Source organism: Meriones unguiculatus, chromosome 6 (assembly GCF_030254825.1).
Source record: "Meriones unguiculatus strain TT.TT164.6M chromosome 6, Bangor_MerUng_6.1, whole genome shotgun sequence".
NCBI lineage: Eukaryota > Metazoa > Chordata > Mammalia > Rodentia > Muridae > Meriones > Meriones unguiculatus.
This window is the reverse complement of record NC_083354.1, coordinates 84604180-84627675: the sequence shown is the minus strand read 5'-3', so window position 1 is coordinate 84627675 and position 23496 is coordinate 84604180. Positions and strand designations below refer to the sequence as shown.

Sequence of the window (23496 nt, the reverse complement as noted above, 5' to 3'; positions counted from 1 at the left end):
CAAAGAAGGAAGGGAAGAAGACAACAAAGGAGGGAGAGAGAGAAGAAAGGTGGAAAGAAAGAAAGAAGGGAAGGAGGGAGGGAGGGAACAAAGGAGAAAGGGAGGAAGGATGAAAGGGGGGCGTTCTTGAATCTGTTAGAACTGAGTGTCTCAACTCTGTCCCTGCTGACATTCTGTATCAAATAATCGTAGTCGTATTTGTGGCCTGTGTTCAGTGCATACCAGTAACCTTTCATTGCCCTCTGTCATCCATACAACACCAAAGGTCACCTTGATGACAAAAATCACCCTGAGTGAAGAACTACTGGGTAAAGTAGAAACCGTTGCTTGTTTGTGCTTTTCCAAGAGAAGGTGGGGGGCGCCAGGAGTGCCATCACAATGAAATCACAGGCCAGAGCCCAGCCACTTCACGTGCCAGTGATAACGACAGTCGTAGAAGACATACACAGAAAATGCTGGAGGAGCATTATGACTTACAAAAACATGAGTGGGGTGTTTCCTCCCCAACAAGACTGATCTGGGACGAGCACCATTTCATTCCACTGAGCAAATGAAAGCAATATATATTTGCCTGTTAGCATAGCCGCTTATTTATTTTATTTTTTATTATTTTTATTATTAGTTACATTTTATTAACTCTGTGTCCCACTCCCTCATTCCCTCCCAATCTCACCCTCCCTCCCTCATCTTCTCCCACCCCTTTTCCAAGTCCACTGATAGGGGAGGACCTCCGCCCCTTCCATCTGACCTTAGCTTATCAGGTATCTTCAGGACTGGCTGCAAAGTCCTCCTCTGTGGCCTAGCAGAGCTGCTCCTCTCTTGGGGGTGGGGAGGTCAAAGAGCCTGCCATTGAGTTCATGTCAGAAATAGTTCCTGTTCCCCTTACTAGAGAAACCCACTTGGATACTGAGCTACCATGGGCTACATCTGAGCAGAGGTTCTAGGTTATATGGTCCTTGGTTAGATAAACAGTCTCATATAAGACACCTGTACCCAGATATATTTGGTCTTTGTGGAGCTCCTTTTTAGGAATGATTACTTTGACTTGTACCTAAAATCAAGTATAACAGGCATGCGGATCTAGTAGGTATTTTCTGCTCTGTGGTTTAGTTTTTCCTGTTATGCTTTTCAAAAATTATTTTGTGATTCTCTACCTGTCTGTATATTTTTGTGCCACTACTATATTATGGCTTTGTAGTAAGACTTGAAATCAGGAGTGGTGATACCCAGTGGCTCTTCTTGTTGAAATGTTGGCCACCAAAAGATGATGGAAGAGGGTGAGTCATTGTCTTCAGTTGTGTGAGCCCACTAAGGTCCAGTGAGTAAATACAAACCCATGGTCACACAGACAACCTCAGTCAAGCTCCCGTCTCTCCCACTCCTTCCCAAGTGCAGGGATTTTTACTTTTCAATTATAATTGTTATATGCGTGTGTGTGTGTGTGTGTGTGTGTGTGTGTGTGTGTGTACATATGACCTGCTAAGATCATTTAGTGTTGCTTTTGTGTGTTTAGGGATGACCTTTTTTTGGAATAGTTTAATGTATCAAAGGAATTGTTGGCAAAGGAACCTTGGCGAAGGTTGCTTCCCCATCTCTTGGCAATTGCATTAATTGCCTCCTAGGAGCAAGGCCTTGTGAGAATCCCTTTGACCACATTGGTGTCAACTGGTGGTATTGTTTTCTTAGGTCTTATTTAGGCAAGCATATTCTTGAAAATTCCTGGGTAAAATTTTCTTGTCATATGTGGAAGATACTATACTGACACAGGTGTTCCTTCCTGGTTTTCTGGCTCTTACCTTCTTTCTTCTCCTCCTCTTTTATGATATTCCATGAGCACCCTACATTCAGTTCTCTGTATTTGACCACTTATAACATTCTGTAATGGTCTCCCTCTATTGGAGACACACACACACAGAGAGAGAGAGAGAGAGAGAGAGAGAGAGAGAGAGAGAGAGGAAGGGAGGGAGAGCACCTCTTTGGGGAGCAGTAAGCTCTACTATCTGTGGGTGCAAAGATAAGTATTTAAAAGTAAGTTGGAAATTATACTGGTTTATTGAAGTGGCAGAAGCAGGTACTCTTCCTGGGTCTGTGACCTCACCATCCCTGGGGAGTCAGGTAGGTATACTGCACCATGTAACAAGCATGAATTCCCCACGTTGAGTGAACCTTAAGTTTATTTAGTTAGCCCTGGCTATAAGTGCCACTCCTGCACATTTCAGGATAGCTTGCTGTGGTGGTCATTGCTGTGGTTCATAAAGATCACAGTTGGGTAGAACTAGCGCTTGCTTTTCTCCCTCAGCAGTCTTGAATAGTTCTTTTCCAGTACTGGAGGTTTCATAGTCTCTCCCTAAAAGCACCACCAGTTGGGGAATAAGGGTGCAAATCACAAACCTGGGCAGCACATTCAAGCCATAGCAGATACCAGCTCTGCGATGGTGATAATCTCAACGTTAGATTGGCCTAAGCCTAATTACCTCTTAAGGGTCCCACCTCCGCACAGAATCGCACTGAGAATTACAGATTCAGCATCTGACTGCAGAAGGACAGAAGATTCAATCCACAGCATTGCTTGTCAGTGAGAGCAAAGGGGAAAAAGAAAACCGGGACAGAAATAATAGTAATAATAATTCCACCTACACCAAGAAGTAAAAAGTAGTGACTGCAGAAAAACAGACTCTTTTAATTTATTTATTCAAAACTCTAAAACACGGGCATTCACCAAGATAATTGAAATCGTCTTAGCTGGCTTTGGGCAAAATAATTACATTGGGAATTAGCAAATGATGATACAGAATTTCTTAAGCACTTGACACAATTCACAGAGGAAAGCTGCAAAATGAATAAATGTTCCTCTCTAACTCCCCAGGAGAAAGCCGAGTGTTCAGAGGTGAAATTAAAGATGAGAAAATCAGATATTTGTCTCAGGAAATAAAACTAACAATTTTCAATAAAATCATTGAAGTATCTCTCTTCCTTATTCTTTCAGGTTGTTTGGTAAGTAGGCCCATAGGCCATATCTTATGCTGACAGGTAGCTAGATTAAGAGTCCTAAAATGCCTTTGAAATTTCCAATTTCTTGGACTTGTAACACAATTAAGTAATGTACAATGTGATAAATAATATAATTACTTTGTTTTGTTTTGTTTTTTTGAGGCATGATCTCAGGTGGCCCATGCTGGTCTTGAACTTCTGATCCTTCTTCTTCCAACTCTGGAGTGCTGGGATTACAAGTATGCCCCACCACATCTCGTGAACTAGCTCTGGAGGAATGCTACTTGTGTTTGCATTTGATTCAGACTTCACCTATCCAGTCTGAAAGTTTATGTTCATTGGAAAAGTTTCTGCTCTGTGGTAGTCCCTCATTCTTATCTGTTCAGTCTGACATGGGCTATTGGGACTATTACCGTATTTAAACACACTCAGCCATAACGTCTGTAGCTTCCCTAATGTCTGCAACCTAATCACCTCCCTTACTCTCAGGGATGAGACTCGGAAAAAAATTCCATTTTCAGAGTAAACATGTGACTAAATCTAATCCCATGTACCAATTTGGCAGTCATGTCTTTCTTCCCTTCTCTCTGTACTGGCTGTAATAGGAAAAGATAAGTTAATAGCACTGGCTGAAGAAGAATCTAGTATGAGGAACAGTACAGCAAAAGCCCAGCAATCTCCAAGCATGAGACAAACCCAGGGAATTCCAGTGTCCGGTGGAGCTGGAACACTGGACATAAACATGAACAGAAGGAAGTATTAAATATTGGGAGGCAAAGCCTTAGTTCGAGTTGAAATATCTACTCCTGAACAAAAGAAGATTATTCCAATTCATATATCAATAAAAGTCCGCTGCAGGAGAACTGTGGCTTTTCCTTTAAAGGCCCTTTTCCCTTCAAGCCATCGCTGAAGAATTTGTTTCGGAAGCCTTCTCGGAAGCCAACCTCGGATTTCTAGTTTTGAAGTAGAATGAGGTGGAAATGACCAATTATTAGATATTTATTTGTTGATTTATTTAGTGATATACTTCACTGCCTGGGCTGGCTATTGCCAAGCATGGCTTCATTGCTGCCTGGAACACAATGACCTGGATAAATCGCTGAAAAGAACAGGTTATTACACTTAACAGCCTGACCAAGCTCGCTTGCTTGCTCCACCTTGTGGCTTTAGAGTATAAAGTGAGAATACAAATGGGACATGACACAGAGGCCTTTTGGGAGCTGTCCTGGCTTCCACCCACCTGTGGTTTCTCCTCTCTGTTCTCACTGGTGTCAGGCTGCTTACTCCAGAAAGACTGTCACAGCATTTCTGAAAGCCTTTTTGTTTTTTGTTTTTGTTTTTGTTTTTGTTTTTTCAGGAAAAATAAATAGCATCTGAACACATCTGATAGAAGTTCAAAACTAAACAAAAATGAGAACAATACATGATGTTGAAATTTTACATATTTTAAAGCTAGTTGTGAGCCAGGAGGAAAACAGTGGAAGTGTTCCAGACTCTAAGAACTACTTTAGTTTGAATACTAATATAGATCTGTATGTTGAGATTCTAACCCTCCTTTCAAAGGTGTGTGAGAGCAGTACCTCTGGCAGCTGTTTAGGTGTGGGTGAGGCTGTACAGATGGGCCAGCGTCATTATTGTGGGGCTGTGTCGAGTGAACAATTGCTCTCCTGCTCTCCCTTTCTGAATCTGTAGGCACACTGGTCTCAGGGGTCTCAGACTGCAAAAGGATCCAAAGAAGTTTTTTTTTTGTTGTTGTCAGAGCTGACCTGTCTAAGGTGTCTTGTCACAACCTGAGCTACCTAAGACAGGCTGCATTGTAGCTTCACTACTGTTTAAACAAAGCTGATAAGTTTTGCGGGGAGAACTCATTGAATCATGATTTGGTATTGTTCTTTCATTTCACATTGCTTATAGTGTATGGAAGTACCACCACAGCTGGAGAAATAAAGCAGCCTAGACTTTCATGGTGTCACCGGAGGCCACAGGTAGCCAAAAAGCTGCAATGATGGCAATGCAGCAGTCTCTTCAAGGGAAGCCCCTGGAACCTGAGCAGTAAGGAAAACTCAACCTCTCCCTGCCTTTTCCCCTCCAGCATCTCCTGGTGAAAACCCTCCAGCAATACATCCTGGTAATCAGGGAGTGCAGGGCCAGACCATACCATATATGCCTCCCAGGAAGGTCCACACACAGGTCCAAGAACATATATACAAACTACTGAGGCATCCATAAAACACTGCACAGGAAACCTAAGCAGTGCTATGTTTTTATAAACAAAAATGAAAATCCCAACTGTTTTATTTTACCAATAAAGACTCAGAAGCCAGATGCTGGGGTGAAAACCTGCTAGCTCAGGGAGGCAGAGAAAGCACCCAGCTGCTGACCTTCCTTCTCAGATGAGGTTCAGATGAAAAAAAACAAAAAAAACAAAAACAAAAAAACTCAAGAGGCTCACTAGCTCAACTGACAGCCCCGGGAGGAAAAGGCCACAAAAGGCTTGTTATTTCAAAGCCCAAAAAGGGAACTGAGGATCTGAAGCCTAAGCTAAATCCAGAGCTTAAGCTAAAAGCATTTTCTACGTCTCCATGCTGTCTTAAATACTCCTCAACTCAAAGTCCCCTCCTACACTCTTTAATACCTGTCAGCTGGTTCCTCTTTCTGACCTAGGGTTAACTTTATTAAATCAGGTGTAGAGAAAGCTCTTAGATTAACGTTGTGTGCTAGGGCTGGGAGAAACCACACCATAATAACCTGTTCACAATACACAGAAAGTTCTTGGATTAAAGGTATGTGATAGGGCTCGACCACACCAAACAAAAAACAGGGTTTGTAGGTCACAGTTTTGGGGTTCACAACGGGATCAAATATCCTGCAACACAGGTATCAAAGCAGATGCTGAGACTCTTAATCAAACTTTGGGCAGAGTACAGGGAATCCTATGAAAAAAGGGGGAAATGGTAGGACCTGGAGGGGACTGGAGCTCCACAAGGAGAACAACAGAACTAAAATATCTGGGCACAGGGGTCTTTTCTGAGACTGATACTCCAACCAAGGACCATTCATGTCCATAACTTAGAACCCCTACACAGATGTAGCCCATGGCAGCTCAGTACCCAAGTGGGTACCCTAGTAATGGAAACAGGGACTGTCTCTGACATGAACTCAGTGGCTGGCTCTTTGACCACCCCCCTCCCCTGAGTGGGTAGCATCCTTGCCAGGCCACAGAGGAAGACATTGCAGCCAGTCCTGAAGAGACCTGATAAACTAAGGTCAGATGGAAGGGGAGGAGGACTTCCCCATCAGTGGACTTAGAGAGGGGTAGGGAGATAAGGGAGGAAGGGTGGGATTGGGAGGGAGGGAGGGAGGGAGGGAGGGAGCTACAGCTGGGGTACAAAGTGAATAAACTGTAACTAATATTTAAAAATAAAAATTTAATTTAAAAAATATCCTGTAACACTTGTATTGATGGAGGAGTCTTCACACAATCTCCATATATGGTTTTTACACCCCTAGAGATGACTTCATTTTTGCTTTATATGCTTTGTTTTGATGTGAGAGATAATCGTTACCAATTACCATAGTCCACTCAGAAAGCCTGCAAATGTTGGACATCTTCTGAGGCAATGAGAGAAGGGCGCATGCATGCATCAAAATGGACGTTAATGAGGGCAGTGAAGATGGCTTACAGGTTACCTGCCTCCAATGCTAACTGCCTAGTTCAACTCCTAGGACCCATATGCTAGGAGAAAACTAACTTCACAAGTGATTCTCTGACCTCCACATGTACATCATGGCAAGTGTGCCTGCACACATATACACACATACACATCCAATAAATAAAAATACGAATGCTAATAAGTATACAAAGTGCATTTTTTCTTCTTCATGGATTGCTTTCACGCATTTTTTTTTTTTGAGTCAGAATGTCCTTCTGTTTTTATTCAATCCTGGCTGTATCTGGCTCTTTTTATTTTTTTATTTTTATTTTTATTATCATGCATTATTTACAGCTTGTTCATCATTATTTTAATGATGAACTTCTGGGACTTTTTTTTTAACAAAATGGTGTGACCATGACCTTGTTTGCCTCTAAAGAACGGAGTGTGAACATAGGCACTGTTCTGATCGCAGGCTGCAGTAAGCTGAGGATGTGAGTGGAGGTTCAGTGAAATACTTCTCCACTGTACAATAGTGAACATTCGCCAAAGTGCTGGTTTGGGTATGCAGTGCCTGATGATGGGCCGTTACAGGCTGCATCATTTGATGGGAAATCTGAAGGTCTCAACAGCAATTACGCTCTACAGCCAAGAGCAAATGGCATCTGTTGTCCTTGGCCTTTTCACATTTTTCTTCTTTCCTGAGGCCAGAGTTCTCTAGAATGACAAAAACTCTTTGCTCTAGTTCATTTGAAAACCACTGTCATTTTAAAGGTTACTGAGGGAGGAGGTGGATAACAATCAGTAGGACCAGAATTCAGAAACATTTAATAAGAGGGAATTCTAAAGGCAAGCATCCTGCTAAATTAGGGAAGATGTTTCCGGCTCCTCTGGTCTCTTTTGACAAAATCCAAGAGAAAAGACAGCAGCCCCTAGTTAATTCCATTGATTGTCCCTGAGTTCATCTTTCCTCCATTCCCTGAATATTTAACTGTCTTTATCTCTCTTCCTCCCTTTCTTGGCACTCTGGGCTGGTGGATGGCCTGGCACCTACACCCCACCCTTTTCCTCACCTATCCCAAGATAGTTTTGGCTAGATTCACAAAAGTTATGGTGGCTTCAAGAGCAAAACTGAAGACCCACCATCCTTCTTTCATCGCTTCCCACTGTCACCGCCCAGCACAGTGGCCCCTAGTCAGTTTCAGCCTGATTTTGTCCTTCATCTCTTCACTCCAGAGACCTCAGCTCCACTTGAGCACCCATTATCTTCCAGATCCAGGAAAGAAGACCACCTCAGGCTTCAGGTTGAGAGGATGCCCTATTCACCTGTACCACTCCACCAACTCCCCAATCCAGATGTTATCTCTGTAGGGCACATAACAATGTGACTTACAAGGCCAGAGGCTGCCTAGGCCTCTGCTCTATGACAGCGCCTATCAAAATGTGACCTGATAGTCAACATCATCAGCCAACACTCTGGCTTCATCCCAGGCCTCTGAGTCCAAGTATCCAGGTGATTCTAATGCTTGCTAAATCCTGAGAAGCAACACTGTATGCTGTGGACACTCAGGGCTTATGAAAAGTGGTTCCTTCTTAAGTACTTGGTGTTTTTAGACTATTTGAGAAACCTAAGTGAGAAAACAGACAGCAAGCCCTCTGAGAACAGCTCTGAAGGTCACTACACATCTGTGTTCCTAGCTTTTTGTCCAATGCCTGGCAACATATTTTTAAGTTGAGATAGAGTCAGAGAGTGTTTGGGGTTTTTGTTTTGCTTTTTTTTTTTTTTTTTTTTTTTTTTCCCTCTCCTGCTGTAACATCTGTGGTGAGAGATCACAAAATACCAAGGCAAGCCGCAATGAAAATTGCCTGGAGAAGCAGTTCGCAATATTACCCCAATACCTTGTGGGCAATTGCTGATATTTATTTCCTAGTTTCTCCCGTTTATATAAATCTCTGTGGTTCAAAACCTTTGGAAATGGAGTAGAAAAATGGACTCTCCTTTTCTAGAGGAGAAAGCAGAAAGAAAATTGTTCTGGTTCTCCTAATCACTTACAAAATACTAGAATCCAGGAAGAAAAGTCAGTTTTGGGGAGCACAACACTGAAGATCTTTGGGTCTTATCTTTTTTATTTTTAATTATCTTTTCCCCTTCCCCTTTGCTTCCTGGACTCTGTATGGTGGGCAGTTTCCCTTCACTGTGTGATATGCCCAGTCCCAAAAGCTACAGGGCCAAGAGATGATGTGCCCAACCCTCTGAAACCATCAACAAAATGAATCTTTTCTCCTTTTTTTAAAAAAAAAATATTTCTTACCATTTTTATTTCTTCCTGGACTCTCTGTTCAGATCTCAAGTCAATTTTGTAAATAGGCCAATTATTTTTGTGGTTGTTGTTTTGACTCTGTGTCTTCTTTTAGGAGGAGGGGTGGTTTGTTTTTAATTATATTTTTTTAGTGTTTTTAATTGAAATAGAAATATGTCACTTCCCCCCTCCCTTTCTTCCCTCCAGCACTTCCCAATTACCCTACCTAATTCTTCTTTTCCCAGCAGTCAATAATTTACTGTAGTTCTTTGTCCATGAGTAGGACCCTGCAAAATTTTCTGCCTTCTGTGTTAACATGTCCATTGATGCTACCATTGTTCTGGTCTTGTTTATGCAACTGTTCTGACGAGAGACTGTTCCACAGCAGACTCCCTAATGGTCAGACTCTTTTGCCCTCCCCTCCCCCTTCCTATGTCAGACATGAGAACTGTGGTGCAGATGTATCTTTTGGGGATGGGCTCTCCATGATCCACTGATCTCTGCATCATGTCCAGTGTGGGTTTCAATGATGGTCTCCATTTGATATAAAGAGAAAATTCTTTGATGATGGTTGGTAGCTACACTTATCTGTGGCTGTAAGAATAAGATTTAGAATGTAGTAAGGAATTGTGCTGGTCTAGTAAAGTGGTAAATTCTTTCCTGAAGTCCACAACCTCACTAGCCCCACAAAGCTGGCTATGTTTCCAGTACCAATCATGATTTCCCTCCTGTTGAGTGGGCCTTAAGTCCAATTAGATAGACAACCTAAATGTCCCTCAACAGATTATTGGATAATGAAAATGTGATACATGTATACAACATAATACTATTTAGCTGTAAAGAAAAATGAAATTTGTAGGTAAATGGATGGACCTAGAAAAGATTATATTGACTGAGGTAACCTACATCCAGAAAGACAAAGGCTACATGTTTTCTCTCATCTTTGACTCCTTGCTCCAAATCCTCAGATCTGAGTATACAACAAAGAGTGAGCACCAAAACCAGGGGATGAGGTGACCTTGGGAGGGAAATAGAAGGATGCAGGTGATACGAAATGGAAAATTGCCTAACAGGAAGAGGGCTCCAACTGTGGAGGAGAGAGGGAGGTCAATACAGAAGGAGATGGAAGGACAAATAACAACGAGGTCGTTTAATAACGCTTCAAGCAATCATGTCATTTTATATTTACCTAAAATTATAATAACAGGAGTTATAATAAAGGAAGTTAAGCCACTTGGGCTGACAATGTTCCCCAAAAGAACCTGTAGGCTAACAAAAACCCCAGTGCCAGACACAAGAAATCTCCTTTCTAAGGTTGGTCAGGATGGTCCAAGTGGACACAAAAATGATATTGATTATGTACGAAGGCCTTGGCTGCCTCTCAGGGTTTGAGGGAGACCCTTTTTCCTGAGGACATCTGTGGACACTGGACTCAGATGATTTGAGATAGATCTGACCTGAAAGCCTCTTTCCTTGCAGTCTGGCTTTCATGGTTCCAGAAAATACTACGCAAGCTGCTAAGAGAGGGAATCTTAGTCCCTACCCAGTCGTACCCAGTTACAATATCTGTGGACCACAACAACAACCAGTGTGCTACAATACGAACAAAGGTGTAATACGTGGAACTCACATGTCAGTGGCAACAAACAGCTGTCTGGTTGGACTTACGGCCTTTTCTCCATGTAAGTTGATTGATTCAGGTATTTTGTCACTAGTAGAACAGGGTGACTAGCAAATCTCATTCTTCTTTTCCTGAAGCTCCCACAACAAATCCCTACAAACTAACTGGTAACCCACTCCTCCTCCTTTGGAAGACCTTCTTCTCTCTTTGGCTTCATCTTAATATCTTACCTGCCTCAGGTTCTAGGCTCAGACATAATGCGTATTGAGTGTAGCCATAAGCAGAGCAGAAGGTGACAAGAAGGTTCTGCTACCTGGGTGTGGCCAGGACAGGTTCTAGGTCCTCAGCTCAGATTCCCCTTCAGTAAGCCCTGACCTTTAGCCTGAGACGCAAGTACATCTTACCAAAGACCATTAATTCTTCCAAGGACACCATAATCTTGAAAGTCTGAGAAGTGGATGTTTCTAACATGACTTTGTCCTTGTTGCTTGTGAAAGAACAGCCACATTTTCTAGCTAGCAAATATCTTTCTTGGTCTTACTGCCTTAGGACAAGCTTCCATTCCAGTCTTTGTTGTGCAGAAAGGCAACCTTTGCTACACTGATTTAGTTCTGTTTCTTTCACAGGAGAGAAATGTTCAATTTTCATACTATACATACTATTTTAAAAATAGAATTTGACATTTTGTGAAATCAAAGTGAGGTCAGAGGGCTGGGGTGTAGTTCAATGGACTGAGGGCTTGCCTAGCATGCAGAAAGCCCTTGGTTTGATTCAGAAAGCCGATTCCCAGAACTGAATAAAAACAACAAAGTGGAAGCAGGAGGATCAGAAAGCCAGAGTCATTCTCTGCTACACAGTGAGTTCAAGACCATCTTGGAGACATGAAACTGCTTCCAAAGGGCAAAAACAAATGCAAAGAAAAAAAAAAAAAAAAGATCATGAAGTCAAAACTGATAAAGAAGGCATGATGAAAAAGGTAAGGAAGGCATGTGAAGAGAGCCAAAGATTAGACTTAGGCTACAGAAGCAGAGTCCAGTGTGTTACAAGTTAACCCCAGGACCCCATGGGTTCCACTTGAACCCCAGAATCAGCTCTCAGCAGCAGAATTGCTGCACAGGAAGAAGTCAGACACACCCATTCAGGCACGGCCAGGTCTGTGCATTTCTGCACTCAACTGGAGGGCACTCTCCAACATTCAGAGCACTGGGGATTTGGAAATTTCACCAGGACCCATTCTGGTTGCTGCCCTGCCATTGTTATGAAAAGATAATCAGATATTTAGCGTGTGATTTTCTTCCCTCCCTGAAGGAAGCAGCCGGCATGTTTCTGAGGAGAATTCGTGGGAGACTTGTGTTAGGAAGCACATTAGTCCCTGAGCAGATGTGTCATTTTAGTCAAGCCACCTCACTTCGGCAGTCTTTGCCTTGTCTCTAAACTGAAGGAGATGGACAATGAGTCCGTGGTGTAAAGGCACTTACTCCCTGAGGTGGCCCTGACTGTTAGTGCTGAGCCCAAAAGGAAATGTTGGCTCTTCCCAGATAAAATGAAAAACTAATCACACAGAAAGCCTGAAGGTCTGAAAGGTCACACAGGCTGTAGAGAGGCCAGTACTGGCCTTCTGCTACCATGAACCAGGGTTTGATAAACTCTGTCCATCATGCATCCTAAAATGGACACAGTAGACACCTGTCATCACAGAAGATTCTGAGTCCTTTTCTGTTTCTGCTTGCTTTGTGCTTGTATTTGAAATGCCAGAATTCTTGGGCATTTTTTGCCACACTCTGTCATTTGCTCATCCCTTCCATCACTCATTTAGTGGTACTGTTTGAGCACCTGTCATGTGCTAGAAAGTTGGCTGAGCGCAGGGACATGGCAGTGAATAAACAGAAGTCTTTGGACTCCCTAACAGTAGCTGTTTGCTACAGTCATGTATGCAAATGACAGTCATGGAGACTGGTACCCAGAGCTTATATGGACACACATTAGAGGCATCAGATCCTAGAGGTAATGAGACTAGGTGCAAGACAGTGAGAAAGCTTGACAGATAATAAATTCATTTAAGACAGGTAGTGACACAAAGGTTTCTTACAAAGCTAATAAAGCCTAAAATCAATGATAATCTTAAACCTTGGGAAAGGAAAAACCCTTAACAGCCATTACTTTGAAGCCTGTAGCATTGGTCAGACCTAAGAAAACAGTTTAAGGGAAGAAGGGTTTATCTCTGCTCACAGTTTCAGTGGCAGCATTGCTTCTAGGCCCGTGAACATCATGCTGGCAAGCACGTGGAAGAACACAATGGTTCACATCATGGTGGATAGGAGACAGACATGGGAAGCAAAAAAAGACACAGAAAGGGAACAAGCCATATCTGTTGAGGTCATATCTCCAGTGGCACCCCTACAATAAGCTCCTCCTCCTAAGTCTCCACCCCCTAATACTGCTATCAAATTATGAATGAACCTACCATTCATGAATCATTGCTTTTGTGAGTCTTCTTGATCTGACCATTTCCCAAAAGCCCCTGAGAAGCTGTCTTGGTTACTATTACTTAGTTGCTGTGACAAAATGCCAGGACCAAAGCAACTTGTAAGAGGGAGGGCTTGTGTGGGGCTTCTGGTTTCAGAGAGGTAAGAAGCCACCACTATTAAGATAGGGAAGAGTTCAGCAGGCAGGCATGGTGGCAGGGGCAGCTGAGAGTTCACATCTCAAGCCTCAAGCTGTAAGCAAAAAGGGTACCAACTAGGTACGACCTGAGGCTTTTAAAAACTCAAAGCCCTCCCCCAGTGACACACTCCCTCTAGGAAAACCACACTTCCTAAGCCTCCCCAAAACAGCATAACAGCTCCAGAACACTTGGAAACTTTGGGCCTTTTACCAGAAGAAACACGGTTAGCATGTCTTTGTAGGATTTCCTCAGAGTCAGACTCTAAGATAGAAGTTTCCAAATTAGTCTGTTTAGAAAGTCTAATAATCGCCTAAAAGTGTTGGTGAAGTGAGCTGTGAAAGGGATGGGACCAGCAAACGGTATCTTTTCAAGCCAGCCACTGTTATGGGTGCCTAGAGCTCTTCCTGTTTACAAATTTTGGGATCAGAGCGGCAGCGAGCTGAGGAGGAAGGGAGCTTGGGTATTATACAGAGATTTCTATCAGTCTTTGGCTGAGGTCTGCTCCTGGGTGTGTTAGTTCCTTGTTATTTTTGGCCTTCCCTGCTGGGCGAAATGCCCTTACGTTGCTTTATAGAAAGCTGCAAAGCAAGGAGAAGGGAATACAGGCAGCTGGAAGTCAGCCAGCAAGCATGGAAGCAACGAGCCCTGGGGGAGAGGACCAGCATACCAAGAACATCTGCCACAAAACATCCTGTATCTAATGCTATCCTTGTGATGCACATTTTGTCTTCCATGAACCCTGGGTCTTCCATTAATTTTAAGCATCACAAACCTAAAACGTTCCTGAAAATGCAGCACATATGGAGAACTTAAAATACGTTCATATGCTTACACCTGAATCAGAAAGGAGGGAGATAGCAAGAGGTAAAGCGAGGAAGGCACCCAAGGTCGCCGAAAGGAGTGAAACTAGATACACTTAGTCAGAATGCTCATTGCCATGACAAAATGCCTGATGTGCATAGCTTAAGGAGAAGATAGATTTATTTTTCTCTCATGGTTTCACGATTCCCCTGATCCGTTGCTTTAGGACCCAAAGCAGAAGACAGCCTTCACCTCCTGTTGGCCAGGAACTAAGGAGGGTGAATGACAATATGAGGAAGAAGTTTGAAACAAATTATAACTTCAAAGGAACGCCCATAGTGGCATACTTTCTTCAATGAAGTCTCACCTTCTACTTTTCAGCCCTCCCCCAAAATGAAATCCTATTACAGATCCTTCAAGGAGCTAATCTACTGATCAAGTCAGAGCTCAAAGGATCCAGCCACTTCCCCAAAGTTCATCAGACAGCAACCAGCACATCACCGAGCACGAGCCTGTGAGGAACATTTCATGTTCAAACTGCGACACTGGCCACTGTTGGTGGAGATTTGTTGATGTCTGAGCTCGGTGGGCTGCTTGTGTTTCTCATCCTGGACCCGGGTGAGGGAGGGTGGGCTGTCTCCAGGATGAACATATTAAAGGGGTCTGGAGAGATGGCTCAGCACTTAAGAAAACTGACTGCTCTCAGAGGACCTGGGCTTGATTCCCAGCACCCATATGCTGACTCATGACCGAAACTCTAGTTCCGGGAACTCCAGCGCCCTCTTCTGGCCTCCATGAATATCAGGCTTGCACACCACGCACAGACATGCATGCAGGCAAAACATCCATACACATAAAGTAATAAAATAATTTTCAGAAGAACACAATAATGGAACCCAACCATGCATGCCTCTTGCTTCTTATCCACAGTGACACAAAAATGGATAAGCACCATTGGCCAAAGGGACTTGCTTCTTCACTTTTTCTGACAAGCAAGAAATGTAATCTATAGACAAAGGAGGGAGAAATGAGAAGTGAGAACACTGTTCCATTCATTATTATGTCATCATAGAAGAGCCAAGAGTAGGGACTAAGCTAAGGATGAGGTCTTTAACAATAGCTCCTTCAGTTTTTATCTATTGTGAGATTTTTAGGCTAATGTACCAATTTTATCAGGTAAAGCCATTTCATTAAATAATAATAGATTATATCAATATTGGAGGACAATAATTCAATGCTTTAAATTTTCTTCGAAATCTTCCTTTAAAACGTGTTCCTATGCATATAAAAGGCCTAGTTCCTCAGTTTCGTAAACCATTTATTCACATTTATCACACACATCAACAATATTCTATTATGTCCACATTTCTGTCTCCTTACTAAGACTCTCTCAATTGTAAAGTTTTTTTATTTTACGCACATCTATGTTGATCACCTGTAAACGCACAGTGGTGTTACTATGTGAAACAGATAAATCAATTATTTACAAACAAATAGGAAAGTTCAGGTAAAGAAAATCGTTTCACGAACGTCCTGTTTTCGTTGCACAGATCATGGCATCGAAATAGCGATTGTTCTAGTCGATTCATCTGGTGCTGGCAAGGTCTGAGTTACCTGAACTCAGAAGAGTAACCTGGAGAGATATTTTTGAATACATGGGGTGAAATCACTGTAGGTTCTAAAATTATTTATTTCTACATTTTTCAAGTGTGTGCGTTTGTGTGACACACTGTGACACAAATGTGGAGTTTGCCTTCTCCTTTGCATGTTCTTTCTCAGATCACCCAGCTTGAACCATCTCGTGAGCCTAAGGTTCTGAGTTAGTTTTTCTGAGCTAAAGTTCAAACGTTTTTCAAACATAAAAAAAAAAGAAAGAATAAGTTTGTGTTTAAATTGATGAAAAGAAACCATTAATAGTTGCCTTCCCTTTGCAGTGTGCACGAGCGGTGAGGAAGTTTCCTTACAAACTAGATGTTCCCTGGGACACTGATAAGCCAAGCCTTCTGAATGCTGAAAAGAGTAAGAGAAATGGATGGAAATTGAGAAGGGGGTGTTAGTAAGATCTGCCTGAGTTCTGCTCATCAAGGAATAGCAGAGCTGTAGCCTCTCTGTTCCTTTATTTTTCCAACTTATAGCCTTAATCAGATCCTAAGATGCAATTGGTTTTAGTCACTGGGACGCCTATTGTAGACTGTTTTACACAGCAGCTTGACTAGCAAGAGCCCGTTATTCTTTATGAGAAGAGAATGAATTCACAAGAAGTCACTGACATACACAGAACAGGCATGAAAAAAGTCAACATTGTGGGAATTCACAGTTCTTCATCTGTACAATTTACAGTTCTTTGTTTGTTAATTAATTTATTCCTCTTGGAGTTCACTTATGTGTAAAATATTATAAAAATATCAAAGACTCTTTCTTTGCTCTCCTTGTACAGCTTACTGGTTTTTAGAGGATTTTTTTTTCTTTTCTTTTTTTTTTTTTTTTCATTTTGTTAAGTCCCGAAAGGAAGAATGTATGCCCCAACCAGTGTCACATAAATATGTCGAAGGAAGGTTTGAAGTGTTTTTTTTGTTTGTTTGTTTGTTTTGTTTTTGCTAAATGGCAGCTAAATAGTGATTATTCTAGTAATTCATCCGATGCTGGTAAGGCCGGAGTTAACTGAAGCTGGAAAAGTAACCATGGAGACTAGCATATGGTTTCTGATTCCATTAATCTTGTTGAGCTTAACAGTAAATCCCCAGGGAAGTTTGGCAGTAATTCAGAAATAAATCATCTTTTCACATGCATATTATTTGGCAACGGCCATGCTCTGTAAATGTGCATCTCCCCAACAAAGGAACTGCACACTTTTAACTAGAGGGCTAGAAGTAAGAAATTTTGTAAGAAATTTTACAAAGTAAAATAACCAAGACACAAATACATTTAAATACTGCACAAAATGAAGATTTATTCAACAAAAAATGTGGGTATGGTTCGGTGGGAGAGTGTGTACTTAGTGTGAGCATGTCCCCCAAGTGAAACTCAGAAATACACTCAAGAAAAATTACTTATATGGGACCTAGGTAGTTTCAGTTCCAGCTTGCAGAAACTAAAACTAAAATTTGAGGTTCTTTAATGAAAAACTCTAATTATCATTTAAATTATAGGAACTGAAATGGATGAGTTGAGTGGACTTTAAGAAGCAGACACTGTTTTAATCACTTCTTACCTCACCCAAAGCTGCCCTCCTTAGACGCTGGTGACAGAAAGCCAGAGCAAGCAAAGCCAAAGGCAAACATGGAGTATTGACAACCCTCACTGCGGGCACAAACTCACCCAATTCTGCTGGCTTATCGAATGTTTGCGGCCCTTGGCACAAATGCCACAGAGCAAATTTTTATTACATTTAAAAAAGCATCAATAGACTCCCTAAGTTTTCAAGCCAATTATCCTTTCTGTTTATAAGACAATTACAGAAAATATTCATTTCACATTACTTTTTGGTGTTGTAGAGCACATAAAAATTCAAATATTTATTACATAACAACCGATAGGAAGGGGGATACTTCTGACAATCAGAGAGATATGTCTTTAAAAATACCTAAGGAAATTGGTCAGATTTTAGGTCTTCTGAAAGAAAAGGTGAACTTTCTTGGCAAAAATATGTTAGTTAACTGATTGAGGTGATGGCCTCTTACCCGTCATTCCATTTCCTATCTGCTAAGGCACTTTTCAGCTCATAACCCCCGAACAGCCACATCTTTCTTGGCAACACTTCCAGGACTTTCTATGATCCTAACCATGACCCGGATGTATAACCAAAATGTCTCCTGCATGTATAACAAAAGCAAATGTTACCAGGTACCCGGGACTTATACCGCACAATGATGTCATTGTGTTTTTCTGTTTTTGTTTTTATTTTTTTTTTAAATGGTACTTTCCTTTATAAAGACCGCATCCCTGACCCTGACTGCCAAGAGATTTTTGTGATGGGAGCCTGCTATTAGCCACCAGCTTGAATAAAGGACTCTTATTTGGCCCTATATGCAGAGTGACTTGTAACTATTTCGTGTGGACAATAACATTAGTACCTCAGTTATGACATGCATTCAGGTATTGGGGGATTTTTAAACTTTAATTCATGATGAGTTTGTCAGTTTTCTTGTTTTCTGTGCATACTTTGGTAACAAAAGAAAAAAAAAATTCAACAACATAGAATTTAGAGCTTATGTCTTTATTTACCCAGTATATCAGGTGTCTTTGTCACTGTCCTGTTGCTGTGAGGAGGCACCATGACAAACACAATAGGTACACACATACAAACAAACAAACAAAAAAGTTCAACTAGGGCTTGCTTGTAGTTTCAGAGGTTTAGTCTGTCGTCATGGTGGGAGCACGGCAGCACGCAATGTGCTGGGACAGAAGCTGAGAGCTGCATCAAGACCCACAGGCAGAGAGAGACGCTGGGCCTGGGATGGGCTTTTGAAGCCTTACGGCCCACTCCCAGTGACACACTTCCTCAAGTAAGGCCACACCTCCTCGTCCTTCTAACCCTCAAACAGTTCTACTCCCTGGCGACTGAGCATTCAAAGAATAAGCCTGTGGGGGCCATTCTTCTACAAACCACAATGAACACAGGTGAACGTCATTGTGGGAACATACTTTTAACTTGTCAGAATTAGAACGGTCATTTCCCCCGGATTTTTCTGATAAGTTCTACTACGCCTCTGCAGGATCCTGGTGGAATCAAAGTTCTACCCATCTCTCTTGAAAAGTTGGGCTCAGACCAGAAGAATTCGGAAGTAAAATCTTGTCTGCCTCTGCCTTTCTTCCCAGGAGAGAAAACCTGGCTCAGAGCTCACTGAAAGCTCCCTCATTGCAGCTGAAAGCTCTTTGCCTTCTCCTCTCCTTCAGCTGAGAACAGCTCATCTCTATTTTCTATTCAATAACCCTGAAGGATTTGACAATTGTCAGCAAAACCACCGGAGCGCTCCTGGCACTTCATAAATCTATCCTTTCAAAGTTTAATGATTTGTTTAGCTTTTCAGGATTCTGGTATCCCTCCCCTGGCCACCTGCTGGGGATAGATACTCCCACGGAGTCTGTCCGGCTATTCCTACATAGTAGAAATGAAGAAAATTAAAGACCAGGGTTTCATCTCCTATAGGCTTCTGCACTGGAGGGCAGAACACTAGAATCTTACGTGTCAAACTTTTAATGAATCGCAGGAAACTATGCAATCCCACGATTGAGGAAAGTGCCACTTGGGTAGAATTTTCAGCTCTCCCACGTTACTAGCTGTCTGATCTAAGACAAATGATTTAACCTCTCTATACCTCATTGTCTTCCACTGTGAACTCGTACAACAGCCTCTCCTTAAGTGAGCTTATGAAATAAGTGAATAAGATGTTAGCAAATTACTTAGATGCAAATGACATGCTGCAAATGACAACTACCACAATTATTATCTACGTTTCAAAACCAAGAGTTGTTTGTACCATGATGTATACTGGGGCCTGATCCAAATTCTAGAAGTTTGTTCAAAGCAAGTGAAAAGGCCAGCCCTCTAGATTGTTATTTTATGGGAATGTGACGTGGTTCTTTTAATTGTAAGGTGTGAGTACAGCAGTTTTATGATTCTTATTTAAAACTGATCATTTCCTCTGATTTTCAAAGCTCCAGTTTCCTTTGCTCTATTTCGCGTTGTGTGATCAAGGAAAGAGATGCTTTTGTTTTTTCCTTGTAGGTGTGTCTGTCAGTGGACAGCTGTCTCTAGACAGAGAAACCAACCACTTCAGTGTGTCTGGAGCTGAGAGGGTTCCGGAGACACAGAACTTTTAATGCTAAAACTAGGAAGATCCTTGCCAGCTTCGTGTTACAGCTATTACATAACCAATACAGATCCATGAGAAAGGGGTGTGGTAGTACTGATCTCATCAGATACTATAGAGTTCTTGGTACAACAGCTGCTGTCTTGACTGGCTTTCTCCAGAGCTGGGCTCACACGCAAAGCCTAGCACATTTTACAACCTCATCTCCTCTTCCACTGAGCTGCAAGTTGATTTTTGATACTATCAATTGCTTATAAGAATCTAAAAAGCGCAACTGTACTCAAATAATTCTAAATGTCAAGTGTCTGGGCTTCATTTTTACCATGATCATGCTCTCTGAGACTTCTGTATATTTTTGCTTTCCTAGTCCCCTCTGATCATTTTCATACCTGTTACTTTTCTTTCAGGTCAACTCAGATCAAAACATACTCTTGGGATAATGCCCAGGTTATCCTGGTTGGAAACAAATGTGACATGGAAGATGAACGGGTCATTTCAACTGAGAGAGGCCAGCACTTAGGAGAACAGCTTGGTAAGACACAAGTTAAAAAGAAAGAAAGCTTGGTGATTGTCACACTGATCAGAGTCACGGGGGGGGGGGGGTGTTTGTGTGTGTGTGTCCCTGCTTCTTCATTTTGTTTTGTTCTATTCTGCTCACATAATTTTACACTGAATTGAGTACTTTATTATGATCATTATTGTTCTCAGGTTCCTGCTAAGGGTAGTAATGACAAAGAATAGATTATAGTCTTGATTCCAGGCTTCAGATCTTCAATGATGAGCCATGGTACTGTTTAAAAAAAAAACCTTGTTAGAGTCAATCTCATTTCAGAAGAATGAGTATCATAACCTGTGCCCACTTAACAGAGCACTTAAAGATAATATCCAATGATGTGGCACACATGGTGGATAGAAATATCGTGACCATTTCAAACACCAAAAAACACCTCTGAAGAGGAAAATGCCACAGCGACGTAGGTACAGTTTCAGAAGAGATCTGTGGCTGATTGATTGAAGACACTTTTACTCAACTATTATATGTCTTCTATTGTGTCAGACAGGATAGAGAATACAAATAATAGCAATAATACATGACCACATGGAAAGGCTAACGGTAAATATGATATAGCAAAACTAACAAAGAAACGAAGCAGGTCGGTGAGGAGTTGATGATATAGGGTGTGGAGAATGGCAGAAAGCTACCGGGGAAAGTGGGAGAAACACAGGGAAAGAGAGGATGTTGTGAGGAGGAGGTGTGAGAGCAGCAGTGAGACAGGAGTTAGAGGGTAGAGAAATGAGAAGAGATGGTGGGTGGGGCTTCTTGGATGAGGCAGCTGATGAAAGCGAAGGGTTAAATAGCAGAGTATGTTTTGAAGAGTCCCTAGGGCAGGAAAAGTCAGTGAAAGGAGATGGGGTATTGCCAGTAAAGGGCACAGTGGAGCACAGATATTGAAGAGCGTCAAAATGAGAGGACAACAAGCAGGAAAGTTCCAGCCTGGCATCACAAGTGAATTGATCCGGGGGACAATCCCAGCTCTGCAACCTAGCGTGCATATATATAGAGAGAAGATGCAACAAGAGGTTGTTCTGTCCTTGGCACTACAAGTCACCCTCCCTCTACTCGGTATCTCACCCCTTTCCTCTTCTGTACCGAGGGCCCCAACTCCCAGTTGATCCCAGTAATGAGGCGCCACGTAGTGGATGACCTGCCCTTTGCTCGACTTTTGGAAGCATGGACTGTCCAAGCACAGACGTTCCCCATGGGTCAACCTACCACTGGAAAATCCCAACAGCTGAGTAGAGTCCGTTCTCCAAATGTTATTGCTTCCTTGTGAGATCAATGAGCTCGTTCCACTGAAGGCTGTCACTGGATGACCACAGACATGGGTCCGTGAGCCTTCCCTGCAACCAGCTATGAAAACATCATTAGTGTGATAGTTAACCTTGCTACAAATGCTCATTAGCCTCTACATTCTCTGACAGAGGACCTCTCCTAATGCTACCCGTGGTTGAGAGTCTTAGAAGCTTGGTGGCTTTTCCTAGCACCTCAGGAAGATTGGATTAGAGATGAGTAGATCCTCTGTGTAGGAGAGAAAGGGAACCTGGGAGGCATTCCCATGTGCCTTCCTTAGGCTCCTTTTGCTTTCCCTCTGTTTATCATCTAGCTATGCATATCTCTCCCGGGAGAAGAAAGTGTTCCGCAGAAGCAGGCTGTCTTTATAAGTAAAGCTAAAAACTGCTTGGCTCCAGGAAAAATAAAAAATAGAGTAACATTAAGAACAATTCAATGTCATTGTCACAAAGGGACAAGTGACAGCTTTATTTTAACAATAAACAACTTGGCTGTTGATCAGATCCGGCAGGGGAGAGATGTTAGAATGATGGAAGTATTTCTGGAGATGCTTTCAGTAGACACACATATGCACAACATACCATGCACACACACACACGCACACACACACACACATACACACACACACGCACACATACCATCACACACACCCTCCATTCCTCCATTCACTGCACAGATGTAGGAAAGCTTCTCAGATTGAGAGACAGATTTTCTTTTTGCTCCTGTGCAAATTCTTCCAATAGTCTCTAATTGATTTTTTTTTCGCTTTCTAGCCAATAAATCTCAGCAGTTGTCATAGCAACCAGCAAATGTGACGTCTTGGAGATCATTTACCTCTACTGTGGTTCATTCTCCTCATGACTACACACCCTTTACAAATGATCAGGAGAGACAATTCTTAAAACTAGTAACTCCCTTCATGTAAATTACAAGGCTTTGAGGGTTTTTCTTTTGAAAAGAAAATTAGCAGTAAAATTGCATTTCTCAGAGATTAGGCATTCCTTTGCCATTCTCAGAGATCAGGCATGCCTTTTCTAAAGGTTATTACTTCCTCTTGGCAGATAGCTAAAAACACTGCTTTATTTATCTGTTTATGATTAACTCTATATTATTGATGGTTATTTTCGAATATCATTTGCTCATCCAAATGAGGGGGCTAAATGAAGCTGTACTACAGTTGAGGCTGAGGTCTCTGGAATTCTTGTAGGGAGGGTGCTTTGTCAATCTGATTTATTTTTTAGGTCTCCAGAAAAATGTTTACTAAGTGTTTACAATATTCTGAGTGCTTGGCATGCAATTTGACAGACGATTTTACCTTCTGGAAACAACCATCACAGAGTCTGTGAGTGACAAGGTAGACAAGGAACATTCACCTCCCTTCCCTCTCCTGGTTGTTTTATTCCATTTGGCCCTGAGAAGCAGTTCCCTGTCATTAATTCTGGGGCTCCACGTCCCCTTACCTTGTCCAGCACTGTGCTCCCTCTCTAGGCAGCCATCTCCTCCTCCAACTGCTTCTTGTATCCCTGGCCCGCCACACCCTACCCTACTAACTTCCTTGGAAGTTCTTGTTCACTCTGAGGTTTTAATTCAACCTCACAACAGACAAATCAGATGCCAGCAGCAGACCTATGAGTAAGATTCAGGTACCTTTTCCCACTTGTAACAACTGGGGTTTCAAATGAAGCTTACATAGCTAAATTTTGTCAATTATAAATGGACTCCGACAGAAAGGCACCTTCTATAGCTGTGACTTTTAAGCCACGTATATTTATTTGATAATTTCTGGTTTAAGAGAATCAT

The 23496-nt window shown here is 42.0% G+C and overlaps 1 protein-coding gene across 2 annotated transcripts in view; it reads left to right on the top strand.

Annotated features, from left to right (window-relative positions):
• The window catches only part of Rab3c (RAB3C, member RAS oncogene family), a 213968-nt gene that overhangs the window by 168250 nt on the left and 22222 nt on the right, over positions 1 to 23496 (top strand). For both annotated transcript variants that reach the window (XM_060385711.1, XM_060385710.1), the window contains one exon: positions 20252 to 20376. In XM_060385711.1, coding sequence (XP_060241694.1) covers positions 20252 to 20376 — 125 coding nt within the window. The remainder of the gene's footprint in view (positions 1 to 20251; positions 20377 to 23496) is intronic.